General features: G+C 49.2%; 1 protein-coding gene across 2 annotated transcripts; it reads left to right on the top strand.

Moving 5' to 3' along the window:
* Window positions 1-6,667: 6,667 nt before the first annotated feature.
* On the top strand, window positions 6,668-9,329 carry LOC543331 (probable inactive UDP-arabinopyranose mutase 2). 2 transcript variants are annotated; one of them, XM_044478691.1, is made up of 4 exons: window positions 6,668-7,058; window positions 7,754-7,883; window positions 8,010-8,014; window positions 8,066-9,329. In XM_044478691.1, exons 1-4 carry the CDS (start codon window positions 6,945-6,947, stop codon window positions 9,098-9,100), a joined length of 1,284 nt encoding a protein of 427 aa, XP_044334626.1. In that variant the 5' UTR covers window positions 6,668-6,944; the 3' UTR covers window positions 9,101-9,329. The 2 variants fall into 2 exon arrangements, with proteins under 2 accessions (XP_044334626.1, XP_044334625.1); XM_044478690.1 differs by lacking the exon at window positions 6,668-7,058 and having other exon boundaries at window positions 7,748-7,883; window positions 7,996-9,329.
* The last annotated feature ends 15,740 nt before the right edge of the window (window positions 9,330-25,069 follow it).

The following is a 25,069-nucleotide window of genomic DNA, read 5'->3' as shown; positions in this document are numbered from 1 at the left end:
CTACCGAGTGGTGAGCATGCCTCCAACTCGGGGGCTTAGCTGCAGTCCAGTACTCGCCTAAGTTTGAAACACATCCCTATCCGCAAGGACGACGAGGTACAGGTCGACTGCAACCTCCTCTTCGGAGCTACGCCAAAAATACAATGTAGGCTCCATCCTGATTCGCAAGGACGACGAGGTGCAGGTCGACTGCAACCTTCTCCTCGGAGCTGCGCCACAAGTATAACGTACGCTCCATCCTCATCCACAAGGACGACGAGGTGCAGGTCGGCTACAACCTTCTCTTCGGAGCTGCGCCACAAGTATAACGTGCGCTCCATCCTCATCCGCAAGGACGACGAGGCGCAGGTCGACTGGAACCTCTTCCTCAGAGCTGCATCTCAAGTAAAAAAATATTCCGAGTGAAGAACAAATTCCACTCGAAGGCAAGAACAAGCATGTTCGGAGATAAACCAAATTTAGATAAATCCTAAGGTTCCGACCGCTGATTAAAGTACTCGGGCATCAAGCCCGAAGGAGTTTAACGGTTACAAAATCACTCGGCATTCCGAGGCAAATTTAAGGTGAGGCATAAAAGTTTGTTCACTCCGCAGGAGGAGGACTGGCAGGCTCGACGAATTCGTCCAGGTCGATTCCGTCGGCAATCCGAGTGGCAGCAGCAATGAAGGTCTCCATGAAAGATTGGAAGTCGTGCTTCTTGGTGTTGGCAACCTTGATCGCTGCCAGCTTCTCTTCTCGCGCTTCCTTGCAGTGGACACGAACCAAAGACAAAGCCACATCAGTGCCGCACCGGGCAGAAGACTTCTTCCATTCTTGCACTCGACCGGGGATCTCATTAAGTCGAGTCATCAGAGACTCGAGGTCATTCTGGAGCGTTGCCCTTGGCCAGAGTGCTGTGTCGACCCGCGACATTGCGACCTTCAGTCGAGCAAGATAATCAACAACACCAGCAACACGAGATTCCAATCGGAGTACATTCATGGCAGCTTCGTCTTTCACTGGAGAATGGATGGGGTCCAAGCTTGTCTCAACTCGCCCAGTTTCTTCCTCAAAGTTCCGGCAAAATTCTGCACATACAATTCAAAGATGAGTCAGTGGTCGTGTATCGAGTTGACAATAGCAAGTTAGTCGGTTCAGAGAAAACACCTTCAAGCAGGACGAACAACTTCTTGGCAAGACCTCCTAGATAATTCTCCAGGTCGTCCCTCCTGCGAGCAATGCCTTCCATCTTCTCGTTCAGATTGTTCTTGTCCTTCTTCAGGCGAGTCGCTTCCTTATTGGCTTCATCAAGGGCAGTTTTTAGCCTGGTGTTTTCTTCCTCCAGTTTGCCGACTGAAGCTAGCTTCTGTTCGGCGAGTGCAGTTTTCTCGTCAGCTGCTTTCTGTGTGGCCGCAAGATCTTGGTCCTTCTTCGCCAGAGCTTGATTCATTTTCTCTGAAAAGAAACAACGCTCGGCTCAGAAAAAGCAAAATAAAATCCGGTCGAGAGACAAGTCAGTCGGCAAGTTTTCTCTTACCAGCAGCTACATCCTTGGCCTTCTGCAGATTTGTCTTGGCCAGTTCCAGATCGAGGTTGAGCTGAATCTGTTTTTCTCCAATTCAGCAAAACAAACTCCGAGTTCACAAGATTTTTGTAATCAAGAGACAGTCAATCGACAGATGGAAAGATTAGTTACTTCATAACAATGGTCCGATAAAGATTAATTTGTTTTCAGACCGTAGTCGACTGCCCGCAGTCAACCACGGTCTCGGGGACTACACCCAGTGGGTGCACTTAGCGTGCCCCCACTGGTCCAATTTCCACTCGACGTGGTCTGTCCAGGCCGAGTGTAAAAAAAGAGAGAGCATCTAAGACCGTAGTCGACTGCCCGCAGTCGACCACGGTCTCGGGGACTACACCCAGTGGGTGCACTTAGCGTGCCCCCACTGGTTCGGATTCCACTCGACATGGTCCGTCCAGACCGAGTGGAAAATTTAGCTTCTCAGACCACAGTTGACTACCCGCAGTCAACTATGGTCTCGGGGACTACACCTAGTGGGTGCACTCAGCGTGCCCCACTAGTTCAAAAATCCAATTGACACAACCTAGTCGACTCAAGATACAAGTTTGCTCAATGGAAAATCAAAACACCCAGTGGGTGTACGGATGCGAAGCGCAGACAGATGAAAAGATTCCTTGAAAAGAGTTTTCAGGTAGAATATCCTAGCGGAACAAGCTAAAAGAGTCAGTCAGCAATCTGCTAACCTGGACGTTGCTCTGGAGAGCGGAGCTGGCGTCATAAGCAGCTTGGCTGGCCTCCCGCACCATCTTCATCTTCTCCATCATGATGCCCGCCTGGCGTATAGCCTCTTTGGCAGCACCCACCTGGTCTTCTGGGACATGATGTGCAACAAAAAGTGAAGGTGGATCGGCGGGAGTCTGCACGGCTGATGCTGAGGGCTGAGCACTCGACAGCGGTATGGCGAAGGAGACGGAAGTCCGATTGGCGTCGCCGGCGTCCTGAATTACCGGTTCCGCCACCGGCGTCGACTGAGGCGTCTTGCTAGCGGACGTTTTCCTGTTTCTTCTCCCCAAGGGCCTCTGTGGCTCGTCCTCGTCGTCGTCGGGGAGATCAATGACGTTGAGAGGAGCTGTAAAAAGATCAGTCGCCAAAAGTTCATCCTCGATTGGTTATATCGCAGTTCAATCGACAAAGCAAAGACAAGATCATGAAGGTTATACCTGGGTTGGAGGTGACTGCGTCTTCCATGTCCTCATCCTCGGTTTTGTAAGCAGAGGTCCCAGAGGTAGTAGCACTGCTAGTTTCAACATTCATTCGGTCAAACCAAGGAAAAATAGACAACACAGAATTTCAGGTAAAACTGAAGACATGACACTTACGCAAAGGCAACAGGGATATCAATTTTGATTTTGGGCAGAGCCTTTCGAGTCTTCTGCGGTACCACCTTGGATTGCTTCGGGGCCTTTTCAGTCGGCGCTGGAGAAGACGTCCGAGGGCGCTTTGACGACTGCCCGGTCTGAATAGTTGCCTTGTCGCGGGCGCTCGCCAGATCGTGAGTGAGCTTAGATCGCCTTTCCCTACGGGGAGGTGAGTCGACCTCTTCTTCATCACTCGGGTCAGAGCTCTCCTCGTCCCCTTCACCATCGGAATGCCACTCGCTGCTCTCGCCTCCGCTCACCTCCCCCTCCGGATCCTGCTCCTGCTCTCCGTTGGGCATCGAATACATCTCAGTAAGAGCCTAGAAGACAACAAGCAAGACAAAAGTTAGTCGGTTGATTGCAAGCAGATACATGGTAAATCAAGATAACACTCGGCAATTCGGAGTTGGACCTTGTCTGTTTGGTGCGAGTTGTCGAGTGGAGGGATCTCCTGGCCCCCCTGGGGTTATCTTTATTGCCAGTGATACCCCTCAACCACTTCTCCACCGTATCCTCGTCGACTTCTTCTGGATGGATCCGAGTGGAATCGTCAATGCCCGAATACATCCACATCCGGTGGTCACAGGCTTGAAGGGGCTGAATGCGTCGCCTGAGGAAGATTTCCAACAGATCCATGCCGATCACGCCATCACGGATGAGCTGGACCACTCGCTCGACCAGCACCTTCACCTCTGCTTTCTCCCCCGGGGTCACTTTCAAGGCGGAAGGCTTCTCTACTAGAGCCATGGAAAAGGGCGGAAGTCCAGTCGACTGACCTGGAGTCGGCTGGTCTTTGCAGTAAAACCAGGTCGACTGCCACCCTCGGACTGACTCGGGTAAGATTATGGCTGGGAAAGAGCTCTTACCCCTCATTTGGATTCCAAGACCCCCACACATCTGGATCACTTTAGTCCTCTCATCACTCGGATTAGCTTTTTTGACCGACTGGGAGCGACACGTGAAAATGTGCTTGAAGAGGCCCCAGTGTGGTCAACAACCCAAGAAGTTTTCGCACATGGACACGAAAGCGGCAAGATACACGATGGTGTTGGGGAAAAAAATGATGAAGTTGTGCTCCAAAGAAGTTCAAGAAAGCTCGAAAAAAAGATGAGGGGGCAAAGAAAACCCGCAGTCGACGTGGGTAGCGAGGAGGACGCACTCACCCTCCTGCGGTCGGGGCTCAGTCTCGTCCGCCGGGAGCCGCGCGGATCCATGGGGGATCAATCCCTCCTCGGCCAGATCGTCGATGTCATCCTGGCGAATCGTCGACCGGATCCAATCTCCCTGGATCCAGCCGCGCGGCAGACCGGACCTCGAGGAAGGTCCGCCCCGGCTGGACTTCTTCCCCTTCGCCTTCGCCGTCGCCTTCTTCGCGCGCTCCAATGCCACCGTCTTCTCCTTCCCCATTGCAGCGGACAGAGCTCGAGCGGAGCAGCGACGCCGGGACAGGAGCAGATGCGGTGGAGAAAACGGAGAAGGAAGAGGAAGAATGGGAGCGCACTGTTCAAAAACCCCGGACCGACGCCTTATATGAGGTTGCTTCCGAGTGACTGACTTATGGACGCGGGCGATCTTATCAAATCTCGCAACAGTCGCGCGAGCGATACGTGGCGAAAAAGGTGGCGCGGAAATCGAAGCGGCCCTGCCTTATCCAGCCCGATTGCAGCGGCCTCCTCCGCCCCGCGCGCTTCCCAAAAATTCGAATCCCGCGAGATCCGCGGCCAACAGAGCAACCTGTCAGACGGAAGATTTTCTCCATAACGACGCTCGAAGCTTTTCAGTAAAACTTCACTCGACAAAATCAAGAATGGATCAAGGCGACTGAAAAAGAAGTTGGTGTCACAGTGTTGATTCATTGATCCCAAAAGACACTTCCGAAGCGCGGAAGTTGAATCGGGAATATCTTCAACTCCTTCTCCACTCAAAACCCTGAACCATTCAGGGGCTAATGATGAAGCCATGTACCTAGGGTAGGGTCACAGGCCTGACCTAGACACCCTCCCCAAGGACATCACCCTAAAGCCAGAAGCATTCGAAGAGTACCATCATCCACTCGACCAGAGACCTTCCACTCGGGAGAATCAATGTCACTCGACCGTCGCAGAAACCACTCGACACTCAAAAGACCTAAAGTCATTCTACGCAGCAACGGTCGGGCGTTTACTCATAGACTTAATTATCATTTATAACACTTTATTACGGACGTTACCTGTAACGCTTCCACTTTATGAACATTGAACCCTGTGTAACGGAGGGGAGCCGGGGTCCTGGCGCACTCTATATAAGCCAGCCCCTCCTCCGAGACAAGGGTTCGCACCCCCTGTAACACTCACACGTATAATCCAGTCGACTGCCTCCGGGCACCGAGACGTAGGGCTATTACTTCCTCCGCGAAGGGCCTGAACTCGTAAAACTCGTGTGTACAACTTAGCCATAGCTAGGACCTTGCCTCCACTAACCTACCCCCTATTCTACTGCCAGTCTTAGATCCACGACAGCACATGGCGGAGCCAAACAGCTGTGTGTGGCGCCCTACCCATCTGAGCAAGCTCATGGCTAACCTGATTCCCATCTCTCCTAACATGTGCTATCCCATGCTCACGTCCTAGCCCCAGCAAACGCTTTGTTTCTTCCACTAGTGATGCAACCGGCGACCTATTAACTGCTGCATCAGTGATCATAGCTACGGCAGTTGTACTGTCAGTCTCTAGGATGAAAGGATCAGAGCTCCATTCAAGTGTGAGAGATACACCCTCCATACATGTTGCGATCTCAGCTTCAAGCGCACTCGAGCACCTCGGCAGGAATCGGCAGGAGGCAAAGATCATAGCGCCATGATGATTTCACAGGATCATACCTGCAGCTCCGGTCCCGTCCGCTTCAGCAAAGGCACCGTCGACGTTTAATTTGCACCAACCTACAGGGGGCTTGGTCCACTTTTCCAGCGGTCGGGAGTTGTCCATAGGAGATGAGAAATCTCCCTTCTGCTTGAGCATATGATCAGTCCTCAACACCATCTTTCCCTTCAACATATCTGCATTTGGGTGTTGACGAATGCACATGAGTGACTCAATATAACTCGAAAGGAAGCGACAAGAGGCTTCAACTGGAGGCGCCGACTTCTGGTGTGTAATCTCATTGTGGACATATGCCATATACGCCACACTGTCATGAGCACATGGAGGCGCTCGTCCTCGCCACACTGGTGGAGAAGCTGCAATAGCCAGTCCGGTCCCGTCTGTGTTGACGACGGTCTTAAGTCTCGGCATGCACCATGTCTTCTCCATAGTACACCAAAGCTCCCGGGCACGCGGACATCTGCAAAAAACATGGAATGTGTCCTCGCGTTCCATCCCATAAATCGTACAGATATCAGTTTCGACTATTTTTTGGCTCCAAAAGAGACCGTAGACCGCGGTCACACGTATCTTCTTCTTGATAACAAAGCAGCATTGTTTGTTCCTTTTAAAAAAATACAACATTGTTATCGCAGGTGGCATAGTGATCAGAAAATACAAATTTCCAGATGGATAGCAACAACACAAAGGCCGTAATTTCTGGGCCTAGGCAGACACGATATTTTGTAGTTGTCCCTATTTTAATCGACTTGGACAGCACAGCACAGGGGAGCATTGTCTCCTTTACCCCTTTGCGAAGTCGTCATCGAGAGCCAGCCGGCAGCCTCACCGCCCACGCAAAGTCGGCAAGCGATACACCCTCGTGGGATGATGACTTGATTTTTACAACTGGACGAACAAGCGCCCAACGGGATTCGGAAAAAACAAAAACAGCAAAGAACAGAGGAAACAAAGAAAAAAAGTCGCCGATTCGTCGGTGGCGCAGGCTTCCTCCCTCCCTCGTCTGCCGGCAGACGCAACGCAACAGCACGCGCGAGAGAGCGGGGGCGAGGATCGAGGCCCGCAACGTGGCCGCGGGGCGCCTGCGCCTTTGCTTCGCTTCCCAGGGAAGTCTGGTAGTAGCGCTAGCGCGGTATAAAACGAGCGCGAGATCCAGATCTGGAGCCGATGCGCCCCGCCCCCACCCTGCTCGCCCTCACCCTCGACGCCGCGCTCCTCCGCATCGCCACCCTCCGCGACCTCTCCCGCCTCCCCGACCACATCCTCGTCGACCTCTTCCGCGTACGTGCCCCCTCCTCCCCTCCCCCTCGGATCCCTAATCCGTCGGTTAATCGCTCACCGCTGATCACTCATCACTGTGTCTGTGTGTGGCTTACCCCGGTCTTGCTTTGGGGGTGATTAATTAGTTTCTTCCGGCCAGTCCTAGTCTGACCCCGTGTTGGATTGGAGGATCTGTTGTCTGAGTGAGTGATCGATTCGGGCCGCCTCCTCTCTGCTGGGGACTAGTAGATGGAATGTGTCCTCTCGACCTAAACATAGGGACAGTAGATTGCATGATTGGTCTGAAAACCATGTGTTTTCTTATGGCCAATTCAATTTAGTGGTTGATAATAAGTTAGGTCCTGCGAGCTGTGATGTCACGAGAGAGCTGTTGATGCCGTATGTATGTGTGCCCCATTTGTCCTGTTTAGAATCTGGTTTTGACGCCGTGAGCATTCCAACAGGCATATTAGGCTAGATATGAGCTTCAGTTTGATGCTTGGATATTAGGGGTATCTGATGATAGTCTTATTTATCTTGTTTGAAGTCTGTTTTGATGCCCTCGCAAACAAAAAAAGTCTGTTGATGGTGCAGTTTCTGGGGGGTTCAGTTTCAGCATGAACTGTAACAGTCATCACCTGCACTCTTGTAGTCTTTCTTACTTTTCGTGTTGTTAGATCTCTGATGACTGACGAGTGACGATTGTTTGATGGCAGAGAACACTTAGTGCTGGTAAGCTGACAGAGAGAGTCCTCAAGTTGTTTCTGGCAACCGACTGCGAGGAGATCATCTTGCTTGTTCAGCTCCTCAACATTAAGCAGCCACTTATACCGGTCCTTCCTACGAGTATGCCACTTATCTGTTTATCCTCTGCTGGTTCTAATGTTAATGTTATGCCAGAAGGATGCTGGCTTATTTGACTAAATATCCTCTTGTTTGTTTGTTTGTTTGTTTGTAGGGTGCTCTGAGAAGTTCTAGTACTGCTGCTGCTTAGATCAGGCTGATTAGCTGTGAAGATGTCTTTGGAGGTTCACGATAGCGAGGTTGACATTGTGATTGCAGCACTACAGCCCAACCTGACCTCTTTCTTTCAGGCGTGGCAGCCATTTTTCTCCCGGTTTGACATCATTGTTGTCAAAGATCCAGAGTTGGCAGCAGATCTTCAGATCCCTTCAGGTTTTAATGTGAAGGTTTACACAAAGTCTGACATTGATGGACTGCTTGGTGCCACAACCATCAACTTCTCTGGCCATTCATGCCGTTACTTTGGGTACCTTGTCTCACGCAAGAAGTATGTCATCTCAATTGACGACAACTGCCTCCCAGCAAAGGACCCTGCTGGGATGACTGTGGATGCTGTTACACAGCACATGATCAATTTGAAGACACCTGCCACACCTTTCTTCTTCAACACACTGTATGACCCATACCGCAAGGGTGCTGACTTTGTCCGTGGATACCCATTCAGCCTGCGTGAGGGGGTTGAATGCATGCTCTCATGTGGTCTCTGGCTGCACAATGCGGACTATGACCCAATGACACATGTCGTGAAGCGGAACCAACGCAACACAAACTATGTGGATGCTGTGATGACAGTTCCACTCGGTGCGATGTTCCCTGTGAGCGGGATAAATGTTGCATTCAACCGTGAGGTTCTGGGGCCCGTGATGTTCCCTGGCCTGCGGATTCGCAAGGAAGGGAAGCACAGGTGGGACACCCTTGAAGACATATGGAATGGCCTGTGTGCCAAGGTGGTCTGCGACAGCCTGGGTTACGGCGTGAAGACCGGTCTGCCTTATGTGATGAGAAGTGATGCAGAGGCAGGCAAGGCCTTGGAGAGCCTCAAAGAGTGGGAAGGGGTGAAAGTGATGGATGATGTCCTTCCCTTCTTTGAGTCGCTCAAGCTATCAAGGACCGCAGTTACTGTCGATGACTGCGTTAAGGAGCTAGCTGGCATTGTGAAGCAGAAGCTGGCGCCAAAGAATGCAATCTTCGCCAAAGCTGCCGATGTCATGGAGGAATGGACCAAGCTCTGGAAATCTCATGGAGCTCAGAACGCGTAATACTGGACTGCGTCCATTTTATCCATCAAGATACTTATTTTTCTTCTTCTTGGACTTTAAAATTTCCATATGCACTGTTATGATGCAGCTGAATAAACAATGTTTCCGTGTGAGGGGAATTTGTGATGTAGAACATGTAGTTGCCAGGTGTTCGGTTTGTGTATGCTCAAGAACCGTGTATACCAAATCAAAAAGACTTGCATGATTTACAAGGAAGTGTTGTGTTGCACCCTCCTCTGTATTCTTGTCCAGATGCATTTCATCCATGTTTCTTTCCTCTGAAAAGTGTTTCTGAAACAAAGTTCCTCATGCAAAATGTAGTCATTTGGTACACGGTGCCCTCACTTTTCGAAGAGGCACTGCAAAGTTCCTCGTGCAAAATGTTCCATCATAAGGCTTTCCATCTATAGATTGAGCCATTACCCACCAATGATCCTATTTGTTTAGAACTCAGTCGTCTGCTTATATAGATAAGTCGGAACGTCCTTAGTTCAGCATTATAGCACATAGTCTCCGACGCTACTACAGCGCTTTGCTAACTCGAAGCGCTCGCTATGAGAATGACGCGTTGCTAACGCTCGGCTAAGTCGTCGAACCCTCGCGCTGACCATTCACTTTCTCAGTAGTGAAAGCGCTTCTCTTTGCCCTTTAACTTCATAAAGTATTTGGAAAGAAAAGAAAGAGATTCTTGGTTAACCGGCCACTCCAGAACACGCCCTTTCAGAAATGTGGGTGAAATGCTCGACTTCTATTATTGTTGTAAAATGATTTTTTTCTTTATGCTGCTACGAGGGGCAAAAGCCATCTTGAACAATTTTCATTTTAAAACCAAGATTGATATACAAACACAACGGCTACAACGAGAAGTAGCACCCAACACACATAAAAAGGAACAAGGAACAACAGAAGGAGAACCAAAAGCAACCTACGACAAGCAGCCAACACCAAGAACTTAGCACCCATCATTAGTGGGTACACCGAGAAAGAGCGGGGACTAGCATTGTTGGATCAGACGAAAGGAGATTCGACACCAAGAAGACGTTGAGAAGAAGTTGCCTGCTGCCCTACGATCACTGAGCACCTTGAAGAACTAGGAGAGTCGCAACCACCGTCGAAGGGTTTCCCATTGCCTAGCCACGACGTGACAGAGAGAGACTCTGACCGTGCCGAGGGCAATGTTCCGCCGAGACAGCCCTGCACCTCCTTTGGGCCACACCCCCCCATCACAAATAGAGAGAACCAGAACACTATGTGAGGCACCAAAACCTCAGCCGTCATCGAAGGGCACCAAACTTTGAGTCATCACCAAGATGACCAAGGTAAAGGCCGTTGCCGCATATCATTTCCACCGTCACCACCAAACAATTCAACAAACCAAGCCCGCACCAACCAAGATACCAAGCAACCCACGGCGGATCCATGGCTCCAAGACTATGCTCCCAAGGGGGAAATGAGATCTTCGATGTCGTCATCGTCCAATCCATGGAAGGATTTTAGGCTTTCACCCGGAGCACACCAGGAACGGGCTACGCAGCTTCATAATGATGCCTTCAAGAAGGGAGGTGGCACCCCAGGGCATCACCAGCATCGCTGCCGACAAGGTCAACAGTAGGCCTTCGTCCGAAGCCTTGCATCCCTGACCTCACTTCCGCACGCAGGCCGCCTAGTTCGACAAGCACATGAGCGCAAGACCTCACCTCTCCCTACCAGACCATAGAAGCGTCCTCGCCGGGCCCAAAAGGAGGCCCCCCACAGACACCTTTGCTCACCTTGAGCACTGACGCGGACGGAGGGGGGATCAATCCAGGCCGCTGCACCAGCACCACCACGGACCTCCACCCCGCGCCATCCCTTGGGCTCCATGCCGCTGACACAAGAGGGACAACACCAAGAGCCAGATCGATGCCCCCCTCAGCTGCCAGTCGGAGCAGAGACCAACCCCCGCCGCCGACCACACCTTACACTCATCATCTCCCTGCCGTCTTGCAACCTCCTCCACCAACCCGCTATAGGCCCCTGAAAGGATCGATATAGTTGACTAGAGGGGGGAGGGGTGAATAGGCAACTAACAATTTTTAGCTTTTCTTTACCAATTTAAACATTGCATCAAAGTAGGTTGTCTAGATATGCAACTAGGTGAGCAACCTATATGATGCAACAACAACAAGCACACAAACAAGCAAGGGGTACAACACAATATAAGCTTGCACAAGTAAAGGTAAGAGATAACCAAAAGTGGAGCCGGTGGAGACGAGGATGTGTTACCGAAGTTCCTTCCCTTTGAGAGGAAGTACGTCTCCGTTGGAGCGGTGTGGAGGCACAATGCTCCCCAAGAAGCCACTAGGGCCACCGTATTCTCCTCACGCCCTCACACAATGCGAGATGCCGTGATTCCACTGTTGGCACCCTTGAAGGCGGCAACCGAACCTTTACAAACAAGGTTGGGGCTCTCTCCACAACCGAATTGGAGGCTCCCAACGAAACCACGGAGCTTCACCACAATGGAATGTGGCTCCGAGGTGACCTCAACCGTCTAGGGTGCTCAAACACCCAAGAGTAACAAAATCCACACAAGAAAGTATGGGGGAATCAAATATCCTTTGGTGGAAGTGTAGATCTAGGTCTCCTCCTTCAATCCCTAGCAAATCAACAAGTTTGAGTGGCTAGAGAGAGAGATCGGGCAAGAAAGCTTGAAGGGCATTAATGGTGGAGAGAGAGAGGCAAGAGGTAAGTGTGGTAGGTGGAAGAACCACCCTTATATAGCAAACCCTAAAATCCAACCGTTACTGCGAAAACACTACAGCGGTACAACCGCTCCTCGTCCCGGTACAACCGGGACTCACGGTAACTGCAGAAACCCTACAGCGGTACAACCGGGCAGACAGGCGGTAGTACCGGTTGTGAAGAACAACCGGAACAACCGCTCAGCCACCGCTCAACCACCGCTTTGAAACAGTAGGGATCACCCCTGTGAGCGGTGATCGAGCGGTATGCGCCGGTGCAACCGCCTGGCCCTGGTACCCTGGGTGGCTAAGTCCTAAGCGTAGAACCGCTTAGGGCACCGGTGGTACCGGTGTGCGGAGCAAACCGGAACAACGGGCCACCACCGCCCAGTACCGCATCAAAACAGAACCGGACCGGTTGTTGAGCGGTACCTGGCCGGTACAACCGCCATGACACACCAGTCATTTAAGCATGGTGGTGGTACCACCGCCCGGGGCAGCGGTACAACCGCTTGGTCATGACTGGGTGTTCAACCCCAGGGTATCACCCCTGGGTGGTGGTTGGGTTAGTGCCAAGAGCCAGCGGTACAACCGCTCGAATGGGCGGTACAACCGCTGGGAGTACACATCAACAGCTGAAAAAGAAGGGGAGCTCTCTCCGACACAAAACAAGGAAGGCAAAGGTGGGTGAGGAAGAAGTGTATGTGCAATGATTCACCCAACTCCTTTCGATGTGGATTCCCTCTTAATAGTACGGGTTTTCTACGAGCAAAGAGATAAACACGTAGACAAACACCGTCTTCGATCTTTTCCTTCCAGAGAGAATAGCTAAACGATGCAAGCCTAATCAACGAGAACCTGAAGCACTTAGCACAAGATTAGACCAACAAAGGGTTGTCATCATCATCCAAAACACAAAGTAGGGAAATGACCTTACAATCTCCCCCTTTTTGGTGGATGATGACAACAACACGATTTGCAAGAGAGAGGTCTAGAAAATATAGACGGGACTCCCCCTAGATGTGTGCCCTAATTTGAATTTACTATTGGAATGCAAGGGCACACATTAGGAGCAAGACTCCCCTAGATTTTATAGACCCACCACTCCTACTAGACAAGAGTAAGATAAGCAGTAAGCGCATAAGTAGGAAGTAAAGACTTAAGGATAAACGACATTAAGAATAGTAAAAGAAAGAGCGTATGTCTCACACTATGCAAGATGAGAAACAACAAGGTCCACAAACTAAAGTTCAACACTCAGCAAAAAAGAACATAACACAACCCAAGCAAATCCCATGCAAATCCCGAGACCTAATAGAACTCTCTCCCCGTTTGGCATCAAGATACCAAAAGGAAAATAGCAATGCTAGCGCCCAGAGCTCAGTAGTCCTCCTCTGACTCCTTGGTCGCATCTCCGGATCCTCATCATCGTCCTCACAAGCGTCCTCCATGATATCATCAACACCAGGAAAGGAGGAAGAAGGCTGGCCAAGAGCCTCATCACCCGACCATGTGCTATGTGCAGAGATCCACCGGTCCTCAGGGGTGATGCTCTTCTCAGATCCACTCTTTATAGGCATGTTGAGGTGCTTCATCATAGCAATTTGACGACGTCGGGCAAGCTTCTCATTGACATGGGCCTCATACATCTTCTTCTGAATGTCAGTCTGAAGGCAGAAAGTCTTCTTCACTTTAGCAGTGAGCTTGGCCACCCATGAACGCTTGGCCCCTGGTTCCATCTCAAAGTCCTCATCATCTGACGTGGCAAAGACATCCTCGGGATCATTAGTAGGAAAGCGAGGCTCGGTATGCTTCTTATTCTTGAGTTGCTTGACCTCATGCACGGTGAGGTTATCTGGAGAAGTGAGAAGCTCTCCAGGGCGGCGAACAACCCAAACTAACTTCAGAAAGCACATGACAAAAGGAGCATAAATGGGGACCTTTCTATAGATGACCATGTTGTACATCTCGTGCCACATCCAGTTGGACACATCAAAGTAGCACCAGAACCCACCTTGGTCTTCATAGAAACAAGTAAGTCAACCAGGTACCCACAGACCTCATCCTGATTTCCAACCTTGGGCAAAAGCACATTGCGGAAACACCTGATGCATGATATCATAGACCTTCTCAATATCCTTGGACTCTCCAATGATGCCTCGTCACGAATGTACAAAGGAGCAAGTTTCTCCTTAGGCATGGAATGGGGATGGTCGTGAGGACAAATCCCGCCATTCCCTTAAAGACCGGTATCCTCATACCCAATGGCATTACAGAAAGCCCTCCAGGGCACTTGAAATAACTCATCATGGCACATGAACGAGAGAGTGCGAGCGTCATCTTCTCCAAAGTGAACAGTGGCATAAAACTGATGGATAAGTTGAACATCAAAGTCACAGTTGACAGACATGAGCTTGACCAAATCAAACTCCTCACAAAGAGCCAAGGCCTCGCCGAAGTACTCCAAGTTGTTCCTCCAATGGTCAAGATCAATAGTCCACTGCTTGGCGTACCGATTCTTGTTATGCTCAAACAGCTCATGAACAATCCTTACTTGCATGTCATTCCGGAACTGAACGGTGGTCAACGAGGTGCAATGGGAACTAATATGGATTCTTCGTCCGGAAGCTTCCCAACTCCTTGCTTTCCACCGTGCAGGGGCATCACCACTCGTTGCTTGGCAGCGGCATACTTCTCACGGCGAGTGGGTTTGGTGGAATCACAACTCTTCTTCTTCATCAGTCTGAACCGGGCGCTGCATTCCTAGCCCTCTTCTCGATCTTGCTACGAGGAGCAGAGCGAGAACCAGAGCCTCCTACACACACACACACACACGGGAAGAACACAAGAAACCCACCAAAGATGAGAGGATTGCATACACGAGAAGAGGAATAGATTGATAGCAAAACAGAGAAGATAGAACAGTGCTACGTGGTTCAGATACCGCAGTTGTACCGGTTCTACGACGGGTAGTACCGCTCCAGCGGTTGTACTGCCCCGTGAGGCGGTAGAACCGCTGGGAAAGCAGCACTACCAGTTGGAGAAGGACTATCCACGAGTTTTGAATCAAACTAACAATATTCTAACTTCTAAGAAATGCAAACCAAGCAGGAGGCATATATAGATCTCTTCCACCCAATAGTTTGAACAATAAACGCGGAATGTCAAGTAATGCCCTAGAAGAAGGGAAAGGAACCCTAGAACGAAGGAAACGAGGCATTACCGGCATCCATGGGAAGAGATCGGAAAGGAGGGGGCCTCCACGGAGAGCCCATGGATCCGGAGCGTGACGAGCACTCTGGGGCAGGAGCAATGGCGACCGGAGGCTAGGGCAGGAGATGGAGGAGGAAAGGGGATGAAGGGAAAAGAAAACCCTTCGGCCCCGACCCTATTTATATGCCCGCAGACGCGAAGCGGTTGTACCACTCCAAGGAGAGGTTGTACCGCTTCCTGGTACGTGCCAGTGGTTGCGGGCGGTACTTCCGTTGCCTGGAAGGCAGCGGTTGTACCGCATGTAACCAACCGGTAGTACCGGCCAGAAGCACAACCTGGGGTCGAGTGGTGGAACCACTCAGATACCCCTGGGAGTCCTCCTTGGACGGTACAAACCGAGTGCACCAGCGGTTGAACCGCTCGAGCCACTGGTTGTACCGCCCAGTCACCATTACCCGAACCAAGATCAAAATGTGTGCAATTGGATTGGACGTTTTAAGAGATGGAGAAAGGCTTGGGATGGAGCACGACACTGGAATATGGTGTGATGATCTCCAAGAGAACAAAAAGCAACCAACGAGAAAAACCCCAACTTGGAGATCACAACACCTAGGACCTAACACAAGACTAAGCAAGAGCAAAAAGACCCAAAGAAACCAACTCCAACTTCCCTTCAAAAGGAAGGGCGGTGGCTGAGGCCACCTATGTTTGAGTGTAAAGGTATGGCACCACGAAGATTTTAACCTTGGGCCCATGACCAAAACTCATCTTTAAAGCACAAGTACCATAAAAATGGCTAATGTGAAAATTTTGATCAATGCATAATGGGGGAGGAAGAGTTCATTGAGAGAAAAATACTCCCCCTATGTCCATGCCTACACCTAGAACAAGACAACACGATGAGTATGGTGGGGTGTGCAAAGGTCCAAGCCACATTGCTCGAATCAATGATATTTAGCTCACGCCTTAACTCACGAAATCTTGCTTCATCCAAGGGCTTCGTGAAGATATCTGCAAGGTTATCATGAGTGTTGATATAGTTGAGCTTGATCTCCCCTCGCCTAATGTGATCCCGGATGAAGTGATACCGAATCTCAATATGCTTCGTCTTGAAGTGTTGCACCGGGTTGAGGGAAATCTTGATAGCACTTTCATTGTCACACCAAAGAGGCACTTTGTCACAAATGACACCGTAATCCTTTAAAGTTTGCCTCATCCATAGAAGTTGTGCACAACAACTACCGGCGGCCACATACTCCGCTTCGGTGGACGAGAGAGACACACAACTTTGCTTCTTAGAAGACCAACTCACCAAAGAGCAACCAAGAAATTGGCACCCTCCGGAGGTTGACTTCCTATCCACTTTGTCTCCCGCCCAATCTGAGTCTGAAAAGCCCACAAGGTTGAAGTTTGCTCCTCTTGGGTACCATAAGCCAAAGTTTGGGGTATGAGCCAAATATCAAAAGATTCGCTTAACCGCCACATAGTGGCTTTCCTTAGGTGCGGCTTGAAATCATGCACAAATTCCCACACTCAACATGATATCCGGTCTAGATGCACAAAGGTAAAGCAAGGAGCCAATCATGGAGCGATATACCTTTTGATCCATCGCTTTACCATTGGGATCTATGTCAAGTTGGCATTTGACGGGCATTGGAGTGGAAGCCGGCTTGACATCACTTAGCTTGAATCTCTTGAGCATGTCTTGAGTGTATTTGGCTTGGTTGATGAAGGTTCCTTCTCTTCTTTGCTTGATTTCGAACCCGAGAAAGAACTTCAACTCTCCCATCATGGACATCTTGAACTTTGAGGTCATGAGAGCGGCAAATTCCTCATTGAAAGCTTTGTTAGGGGAACCAAAGATAATATCATCAACATATAGTTGGCACACAAACAACTCCCCTTTGACCTTCTTAGTAAAAAGAGTGGGGTCGATTTTCCCAATTTCAAACCCACGATCTTGCAACAACTCGGTAAGGTGCTCATACCACGCACGTGGGGCTTGTTTAAGGCCATAGAGTGCCTTATCGAGTTGGTGCACATGATCAGGGAAATAGGGATGCTCGAACCCCGGGGGTTGTTTGACATACACCAACTCATTAATAGGACCATTAAGAAAAGCACTCTTCACATCCATTTGTTGCAACTTGAAGTTATGATGAGAAGCATAAGCAATCAACAAACGAATAGATTCAAGGCGAGCAACAGGAGCAAATGTTTCATCGTAGTCGATACCCTCGACTTGGGAGTAGCCTTGTGCTACCAAACGAGCCTTGTTACGAGTGATAATTCCATGAGCATCTTGCTTGTTCTTGAATATCCACTTGGTTCCAATGACATTATGGTTCCCCGATGGCCTTGGCACCAATCTCCACACCTTGTTGTGCTCGAAGTTGTTGAGTTCTTCATGCATGTCATTAAGCCAATTCAGATCCTCGAGAGCCTCATAGACCTTTTGGGGTTCAACACAAGAAACAAACGCGTGATGTTCACAATAGTTTGCTAATTGTCTACGAGTGCTTACCCCCTTTCTTAAGCTTCCAAGCACATTTGTCATGAGATGATCTTTGGTAGTGAGATTTGATGCAATCTTAGCGGCACGACGCTCCAATTCCTCCTCAGGAGTGAGTTGAGGAGCGGAAACTTGATCAACTTGAGCGTCGTCTTGAGCTTGTTCTTGATCTTGAGCTTGCTCTTGATCTTGAACATGCTCGGTGGTGAGAACTTGACCTTGGGCATCACTTGGTGGTACACCACCATCTTGAGGTTGTTCTTGCCCTTGATCTTGTTCATTTGGTTGAGGGCCTTCACTTTGTTCTTCGGAAGCGTGTGGGTCTTGGGTTGGTGATGGTTCCACTTGAGTGGAACATTGTCCTTCTCCTTCGGCCACAAGGGGTTCCTCAATGGGTAGGATATGACCAACACCCATTATTCTTATGGCTTGGGGAGGAATTTCATTACCTACATCAGAAGTACCACTTTGCTCCACTTGGGAGCCGTTATTCTCATCAAACTCCATGTTACACGTCTCCTCAATAAGTCCCGTGGACTTATTGAGGACACGGTAAGCATGAGAGTTTGTAGCATAACCAACAAATATGCCCTCATGAGCTCTAGTCTCAAATTTAGACAAACGAACACCTTTCTTGAGTGTTTCATTCTCAAGAAAGGTGTTCATTTGTCTAAATTTGAGGTTGGGCCAGTTACCGGTGAGTATCTCATATGGAGTCTTGTTCAAGCCTTTGTGGAGATAGAGCCGATTGGATGCATGACAAGTGGTGTTAATGGCTTCGGCCCAAAATTTGTATGGAGACTTGAACTCCGCCATCATGGTCCTTGCCGCATCCATCAACGTCCGGTTCTTCCTCTCCGCTACACCATTTTGTTGAGGGGTATATGGTGCGGAATATTGATGCTTGATCCCCTCATCACTAAGAAACTCATCCAAGGTGTAGTTCTTGAACTCGGTGCCGTTGTCACTTCTTATCGTCAAGATCTTTGCATTGTGTTGGCGTTGAGCTTCATTTGCAAAGTCAGTGACAGTTTGTTGGGTCTCACTCTTCCTCTTGAAGAAGTATACCCAAGTGTATCTTGAATAATCATCCACAATCACCAAGCAATACTTTCTACCCCCAAGACTATCAAAGGATGGAGGCCCAAAGAGATCCAAGTGAAGGAGCTCCAAAGGCCTCTTCGAGTAGATGATAGTCATGGGAGGGTGAGCCTTCTCATGTAGCTTTCCTTTGATACAAGCACTGCAAGCATGATCTTTGGACATGGCCCCCCTTGAGAAGACTTTGCAAAGATCTCATATTGACATGGGCTAAACGGCGATGCCAAAGCCATCCCACGTCAACTTTAGCCATTAGGCATGTCGCTGTCTTAGTGGGTCGCTTCGAGAAGTTAATCACATAGAGACCGTTCTCGACATGCCCAACAAAGGCTACTTTAAGAGTCTTGCTCCACAAGAGGGCCACGGTATCAATACCAAAGAAAGTGGCAAAGCCCATGAGTGCAAGTTGACGAACGGAAAGTAAATTGTATGCAAGGGACTCAACAAGCATGACCTTCTCGATCATGAGATCATGAGAAATGACAACCTTGCCAAGTTCCAATACCTTAGAAGACGAGGCATCTCCCCACTCGACATTGGTGGGCATAGATGGAATCTTGTGCACGCCCACCACCAAGTCCTTGCTTCCGGTCATATGATTTATGGCTCCACTATCGAGCAACCATGATCCCCCACTGGAAGCAAACACCTACAAGAGATCAATGCTTGGTTTTAGGTACCCATTTTGTAATGGGTCCTTTGATGTTAGTAACAAGGGTCTTAGGAACCCAAATATACCATTCAATGTACTCATAAGGAGAACCAAAAAATTTAGCATAAACATGCCCATCACTAGCACGACATAACACATAAGAGGGATTAAAGTCGCCGGCTTTGTTGGAAGGGGTGGTGTTGCCCTTCTTGACACCACCACCCTTCTCATTGTTCTTCTTCTCCTTAGAAGCACCCTCTCCCTCCTTCACAAAAGTTTGCTTGAGAGGAGGAGGTCGTTTGGTCGTCATTCTTCTTCTTGTTCTTGGACTTGCATGCGAACCCAATTCCCTCCTTGGCCACAACTTCATTTTGATTGCTCAAAAGGTCGTTGAGATTCTTCTCACCTTGTATGCAAGACACAAGGCCTTTATCAAGTTGCTCCTTCAACTTTGCATTCTCCTCCACAAGATGCACATGCTCACAACATGGGTTAGTAGCATTTGCATTATCAATTAAAACCATATGAGGAAAAGTGGCTTTCTCCTTGGTTAGCTTCACTTGGAGTTGATCATGAGACTCTTTAAGACTAGCATGAGTACCCTTCAAGGCCTTGTGAGCCTTGTCAAGTATATCAAACTCCTCCTTGAGTCTAGCAAGATCAACCCCAAGTTTGGCCTTCTTGGAATTTAGCACACGAGATACAACAAAAGCATGATCAAGATCTTTCTTTAATTTAGCATGATCATCGTTGTGTGATTCCTCAAGAGCCAAACGATGACCACGCTCCTCCTCAAGCGCATTAGAGAGATCCGATATCTCATCTGCATAGTCACGACTATGCCCCTCCATCTTAGAGATGGTTTCTTCGTGAGCCTCGATCATGTCATTGGCTTCACCAAGTTGTTCCAAGAGAGCAACAAAGTGCTTTTTGGATTTACCCTTGAGCTTACTCATAAAAGACTCAAATTCATTTTCCTCCTCATTGGACCCCTCACTTTTATCAATGCAATCCGTCAAAGAAGGAGTAGTAATGATGGTAGTTTTGATGTTGGGGGTTACCTTGTTAGTGGCTTTAGCCATGAGGCACTTGGCGGTGATGTTCTCATTGGGTGAGTCGAAGAGGGACACCCGTTGAGTTGTCGCAATGGCAACGGAGGCCATGACAACCGACTCACCGTCTTCATCATCCTCATTGTACTCTTCTTGTGCCACCAACCCCTTGGGAGGAGTCTTCTTGGTGAAGTTGTTCTTGTTGGGGAAGGACTTGGCCTTGTCTTTTCGGATGAGCTTGCCACCATTGTCTTCCCTCTTCTCATATGGGCACTCCGCAACAAAGTGGCTCACATTGCCACAATTATAGCAAGTTCTCACACATTGCTTGCCCTTGGCGCCACTTGAGTTGTTCTTGTTGAAGTTGGGCCTTGAGTTCTTCTTGCTCCAAAATTTCCTTGAAGCGAGAGCCATGTGCTCATGATAAGCATATTTTGTATCTTCGGCGTTACTCTCCTCTTCTTCCTCTTCATCCTCTTCTTCCACACTAGCCTTGGCCTTCAAGGCAAGGTTGGGCTTCTTTGCTCTTTGAGAACGCAACACCGCATTATCGGCGGTCTTGTCCAAAATCCTCATAGCCACAAACTCATCCAACACTTCACTTGAGGACAAGGTGTGGAAGTCCGCCTTTGATGGATGACAGAGGACATGGCCTTATGGTAAGGCATCATGGCCTTGAGAAACTTGCGATTGATCCAATTGTCATCCGTATCCTTGCTCCCATGATCTTGGAGTGAGACTGCGAGAGTGGTTAATCTCCGGTAAAGCTCACGAGGTTCTTCATCTTCGTTCGTAGCAAACTCATGAGCTTCATGTTGCACCACTTCATAGTTGGAGCGTTGAATGCTTGCGCTTCCCTTGTAAATGGAACAACATGGTGCCATGCTTCCTTGGCCACGGTGAAAGGTCGGAGATGCGCAATGTTTTCGGATGGAATTGCATCTTGGATGATGAAGAGAGCATTCTCGTTGAACTGATGATCCGCGGCTTCTCTAGGGGTGAAGTTGCTTGGGTCATGCAGATAGAAACCTTGCTCAATGATTCTCCAAAGATTAGTATTAACATGATTTAAATGACATTTAAAGCGATAGATCCAAGAGTCAAAATCCTCATTTTTCACAATCTTAGGAGGAGGACCAACATGATTCAAATGAGTGGAGGGAACTGGTCCTCCATAAGTAAGTGGAGGCTCAACATGGGCAAAGATGCCACTTCCATTTCTACCACTAGATAAAGGAACCTTGTCACTAGTAGCTTCCCCCTTGTCGGAGTTAGCATCCGTCACCTTGTTAGCGGGATCACCCACTTTCATTGGGGCGGTGGATAATTTAAGGCCTTCTAAGAACTTGTTGAACATGCCTTTAACCTCGGTCGTCATGGAGGTTTTCAGTGTGTCCAAAGCCGCATTGAATTCCTCACGAGAGACCGAGGACCCCCCATCGGCCGTAGACGAGAACGGATTCACACCGGAGTGCTCCTCCACACCGTCTACGGTGTCAACCATACTCTTCGGACGGCGAAGTCCTTAAAAAGAGACGAGGCTCTGATACCAATTGAAAGGGTCGATATAGTTGACTAGAGGAGGGGGGTTGAATAGGCAACTAACAATTTTTAGCTTTTCTTTACCAATTTAAACATTGCATCAAAGTAGGTTGTCTAGATATGCAACTAGGTGAGCAACCTATATGATGCAACAACAACAAGCACACAAAAGATCAAGGGGTACAACACAATATAAGCTTGCACAAGTAAAGCTAATAGATAACCAAAAGTGGAGCCGGTGGAGACGAGGATGTGTTACCGAAGTTCCTTCCCTTTGAGAGGAAGTATGTGTCCGTTGGAGCGGTGTGGAGGCACAATGCTCCCCAAGAAGCCACTAGGGCCACCGTATTCTCCTCACTCCCTCACACAATGCAAGATGCCATGATTCCACTATTGGTGACCTTGAAGGCGGCGACCGAACCTTTACAAACAAGGTTGGGGCTCTCTCCACAACTGAATTGGAGGCTCCCAACGAAACCACCGAGCTTCACCACAATGGTGAAGGAAATATGCCCTAGAGGCAATAATAAAGTTATTATTTATTTCCTTATTTCATGATAAATGTTTATTATTCATGCTAGAATCGTATTAACCGGAAACTTAGTACATGTGTGAATACATAGACAAAACAAAGTGTCCCTAGTATGCCTCTACTTGACTAGCTCATTTATCAAAGATGGTTATGTTTCCTAAACCATAGACATGTGTTGTCATTTGATGAACGGGATCACATCATTAGGAGAATGATGTGATGGACAAGACCCATTCGCACTACTGGAATTAGCTTATTTGCCGTCAGCCAAGTGTTTGCCGTTTTCTGGATGACGGCAAAGAAGGTCTTTGCCGTCCGCTTACAGAAAACGGACGGCAAAGAACTGGCTGATGGCAAAGAACGGTCTTTGCCATCAGCCAACTCTTTGCCGTCAGCTAGCGGACGGCAAAGAATCTTTGCCGTTAGCTAGCAGACGGCAAAGAGAGTGGTGGTCCCCACTAACGAGCTGATTAAAAAAACTTAACGGCCCCCCTCTTTGCCGTCAGTTAGCGGACGACAAAGAGAAAAAAGCTGACGGCAAAGGTTTGGCGGACGACAAAGAACTAACCTAACTAACGGCGAGACCCACCCGCCCCTGATCCACATCTCTCTGTCTCTCTCCCTCTCTCGTCCCCGAGCCACCACGCCGCCGCCCCCGCCGCCCGCCGCCGCCCCCGCCACCGCCACCCGCCGCCGCCCCCACCAGCCGCCGCCGCTTGCCCCGTCGCCCCACCACCCTGATACGTCTCCAACGTATCTATAATTTTTGATTGTTCCATGCTATATTATATTCTTTTTTGGACATTAATGGGCTTTATTATACACTTTTATATTATTTTTGGGACTAACCTATTAACCGGAGGCCCAGCCCAGAATTACTGTTTTTTGCCTATTTCAGAGTTTCGCAGAAAAAGAATATCAAACGGAGTCCAAACGGAATGAAACCGTCAGGAACGTGATTTTCGGAACGAACGTGATCCAGAGGACTTGGACCCTACGTCAAGACATCAACCAGGAGGGCACGAGGTAGGGGGGCGCGCCTACCCCCTGGGCGCTCCCTCCACCCTCGTGGGCCCCATGTTGCTCCATCGACGTACTTCTTCCTCCTATATATACCTACGTACCCCCAAACTACCAGATACGGAGCCAAAAACCTAATTCCACCGCCGCAACCTTCTGTACCCGTGAGGTCCCATCTTGGGGCCTTTTCCTGAGCTCCGCTGGAGGGGGCATCGATCACGGAGGGCTTCTACATCAACACCATAGCCTCTCCGATGATGTGTGAGTAGTTTACTTCAGACCTTCGGGTCCATAGTTATTAGCTAGGTGGCTTCTTCTCTCTTTTTGGATCTCAATACAATGTTCTCCCCCTCTCTTGTGGAGATCTATTCGATGTAATCTTCTTTTGCGGTGTGTTTGTTGAGACCGATGAATTGTGGGTTTATGATCAAGTTTATCTATGAACAATATTTGAATCTTCTCTGAATTCTTTTATGTATGATTGGTTATCTTTGCAAGTCTCTTCGAATTATCAGTTTGGTTTGGCCTACTAGATTGATCTTTCTTGCAATGGGAGAAGTGCTTAGCTTTGGGTTCAATCTTGCGGTGTCCTTTCCCAGTGACAGTAGGGGCAGCAAGGCACGTATTGTATTTTTGCCATCGAGGATAACAAGATGGGGTTTATATCATATTGCATGAGTTTATCCCTCTACATCATGTCATCTTACTTAAAGCGTTACTCTGTTCTTATGAACTTAATACTCTAGATGCATGCTGGATAGCGGTCGATGTGTGGAGTAATAGTAGTAGATGCAGGCAGGAGTCGGTCTACTTGTCGCGGACGTGATGCCTATATACATGATCATACCTAGATATTCTCATAACTATGCTCAATTCTGTTAATTGCTCAACAGTAATTTGTGCACCCACCGTAATACTTATGCTCTTGAGAGAAGCCACTAGTGAAACCTATGGCCCCCGGGTCTATCTTCCATCATATTAATCTTCCAACACTTAGTTATTTTTATTGCCTTTTATTTTACTTTGCATCTTTATCATAAAAATACCAAAAATATTATCTTATCATATCTATCAGATCTCTCGTAAGTGACCGTGAAGGGATTGACAACCCCTTTATTGCGTTGGTTGCGAGGATTTATTTGTTTGTGTAGGTGCGAGGGACTCGTGCGTGGCCTCCTACTAGATTGATACCTTGGTTCTCAAAAACTGAGGGAAATACTTACGCTACTTTGCTGCATCACCCTTTCCTCTTCAAGGGAAAACCAACGCAGTGCTCAAGAGGTAGCACACCCCGCCGCCTCACCCACCCGCTGATGCCCCGGCCGTCGCCCCACCACCCCGCCGCCCCGCCGCCCCACCACCCCGGCGCCGCCTCGCCCCCGCCACCCGCCACCGCGGCCCCATCGCCCCCGCCTCCCTGCCGGCTCGGGGCCGCCGCTCACCGCCCCTCCCCCCTGATGAGCTCCACCGCCCCTCCCCCATGATGAGCTCCACCGCCTCGGCCGGAGCCCTGCGGCCCCCGTCGCCAACGCCACCCTGCCATTGCGAAGCCCTGGCCCCCGTCGGCTCCGGTGAGTTATTTTTCTTTTTTTTCTTTTTTTGCTGTTTAATTGTTAGTGTTA

The sequence above is a fragment of the Triticum aestivum genome, chromosome 2D, assembly GCF_018294505.1.
Source record: "Triticum aestivum cultivar Chinese Spring chromosome 2D, IWGSC CS RefSeq v2.1, whole genome shotgun sequence".
NCBI lineage: Eukaryota > Viridiplantae > Streptophyta > Magnoliopsida > Poales > Poaceae > Triticum > Triticum aestivum.
This window is presented reverse-complemented; position numbering and strand designations above follow the sequence as displayed.